Genomic DNA, 2,240 nt, shown 5'->3' with positions numbered 1-2,240 from the left:
CTGGTTCCGCGCGGCGCAGCGGTACCGCCCGGCGTGCTGGCTCTCGGGGCTGGGGATGGTCAGGGTGCCGTTGCTTCCTGTGACAAACTGGGGGGTCCTGATGCTGCTGGAAAACCACGTGCCATTGGGCAGCATCCAGCTTATATCCGGGGGGGGGTTTCCATCCACAGAACAGTTCAGTGTGATAGTTTTCCCAGGTTTTGCTATTATTTTCTCGTTGAAAGGGTTTTTGAACATTGGTCTCCGTAGCATTTCCGTGACTTCCAGCTGCACCACCAGCACAGTCTCTCCCCCATCGTTACGTGCCACACAGATAAAGTCCCCCGTGTCTGAGGGCCTGATGTTCCGGATCTCAAGTGTCCCATTCTTGTGCACCACAATCCTGCTCCCATAATATGGGGCTGTTAGGAAAATGTTATCAGGCATGATCCACATAATCTGGGGAGGAGGTGTCCCTTCTGCCCGGCAGTCGATGTGCTTCTTGGAGTGCCTCACTGCTGTCACCTTCATGATCGTTTTGTTCCTGTGTAAACCATTGATGGTGGGGGGTTTAGCAGCCACACCCAGCTTGTAGAGCTTGCTGTCGTCCCCACCAGGGTTCCGAGCCACGCACAGGTACTCCCCAGCATCCAGCAGGCCAGCCCGGCCAATGGACAGCGAGCCGTTGGCATGCAGGGAGTGCCTGTCTGTGGACGAGGAGATCATCTCACTGGAGGGCAGCAGCCAGAATATCTGTGCCCTGGGCTCTCCAGCAGCCTCACAGTCCAGCAGGGCTGTGTCTCCAGCTGTCACTGTGACGTGTGTCTTGTGATTGTGCTTGATTTGAGGGGCTGCCACAACGACCGTGACGTGGATCTTCATCTCGTCCCTCCCCAGGGTGTTTTGGGCGTAGCACGTGTAGTCTCCTCCTTCTGCCACTCCAGCTTTGTTGAGGTGCAGAGTGCCATTGTGGAAGAGGATGTACCTGCGAGCCCTGTGCCCGCTGTCGTCCGCCAGCATTGTGTTGTTCACCACCGTCCCATCTGGCAGGCCCCAGGATATCGCTGGGGTGGGCGACCCCGAGGCCTTGCAGTCCACTCTGAAATCCTTCCCGTACGGCACCAGCTTCTTGAACTGCTGTTTGTGCTCAATCTTGGCTGGTTTCATTGTGATGCTGACTTTCATCAGGATCAGATCTTCCCCGATTCTGTTTCTTGCGACGCACAGGTAATCACCTGCATCCTTTTCTGTAACTGCCTCAATAGCCAAGGATCCGTTGGGGAAGACATGGATCCGACTTCCCATTCTGTTGTGGGAGAGAGAGGAAAAGAATTATGGAAGCAAGTGCTGGGGGTGAACACTGAGCACTGGAAGGGACTGAACGTGTTAGCAGCAGGGTACAACACAGAACCTTTCCACAGGCGCTGTGCCCGTGCCTCCTGCCCACCCAGCGTGTCCTACCCTGATGTTTTGGTGTTGTGTGGATGTGAGCGGCGCTGGCTCTGCTGGGAACACCCTGAGCTGGGGCTGTCTCTCCTAAGGTGGAGGTGAGTGTTACGTGGGAGGGGGTGGGGGGACACCCCCAAAGGCAGAGATGGCAGAGATGAGAGAAACCCCTCCCTCCTGAGCCCTGCTTCACAAGTCTGTCACAAATAACTTCCCGCCTCTAAACTGACAGCAGTCAGCCAGTGCATGGTGACAGTGGTTACCTTAATTCAAATATGACTTGTACCTGTTTTGAGACTTCACTCACCTATGGCAATTGATGTGATCTGCTAATAGGTCTGTTATTAGATATAGATGCTGTTAGAAAAGATGTTTCACAACTGTTAATACTTAAAGTTTGGTTTAGTTCACAGTGTATTAGTGCTGTAATAGGCTCTTATATGAGCACCAGAGCAGACAGTGTTTGGAGCTCCAAAGAGGAGGAGGAAAAAAGGGTCATACCTGTGCCACTGGTCCACAAGAGCCTTGGAGGGCAACCTCCAGATTATCCTGGGCTTGGGCTCCCCATTTGCTGTACAGTTCAGAAGCAACCTCTCCCCAAAGTTCAGCCGCGTCAGCTCCGGGGAGGCGATGGCAATTTTCGGAGGTGTGTCTCTGTGCTCCACCGTGAGGCTGACCACCCTCCTGTCCGAGCCCGTGGAGCTGGTGGCGATGCACTCGTAGGTGCCGCTGTCGGAGGGGTTGATGCTGCCCAGGCGCAGGGTGCCGTTGGCGAGCAGGACCAGCCTGGCGTGCAGCGCCTGCAGCGGCCGCAG

At 55.3% G+C, this 2,240-nt stretch overlaps 1 protein-coding gene across 1 annotated transcript in view; it reads right to left on the bottom strand.

Moving 5' to 3' along the window:
* IGSF10 (immunoglobulin superfamily member 10) overlaps positions 1 to 2,240 on the bottom strand; it is a gene marked incomplete at its 5' end in the record, with an annotated part of 12,069 nt that overhangs the window by 1,458 nt on the left and 8,371 nt on the right. The window contains 2 exons of the mRNA XM_031055447.1: positions 6 to 1,285; positions 1,927 to 2,239. Of these exons, the coding sequence (XP_030911307.1) occupies positions 6 to 1,285; positions 1,927 to 2,239 (1,593 nt within the window). The remainder of the gene's footprint in view (positions 1 to 5; positions 1,286 to 1,926; position 2,240) is intronic.

This window comes from Geospiza fortis, unplaced genomic scaffold (genome assembly GCF_000277835.1).
Source record: "Geospiza fortis unplaced genomic scaffold, GeoFor_1.0 scaffold172, whole genome shotgun sequence".
In the NCBI taxonomy this organism is placed as follows: Eukaryota; Metazoa; Chordata; class Aves; order Passeriformes; family Thraupidae; genus Geospiza; species Geospiza fortis.
Note: the sequence above shows the minus strand (reverse complement) of the source record. Positions and strands in the feature narration are given on the sequence as shown.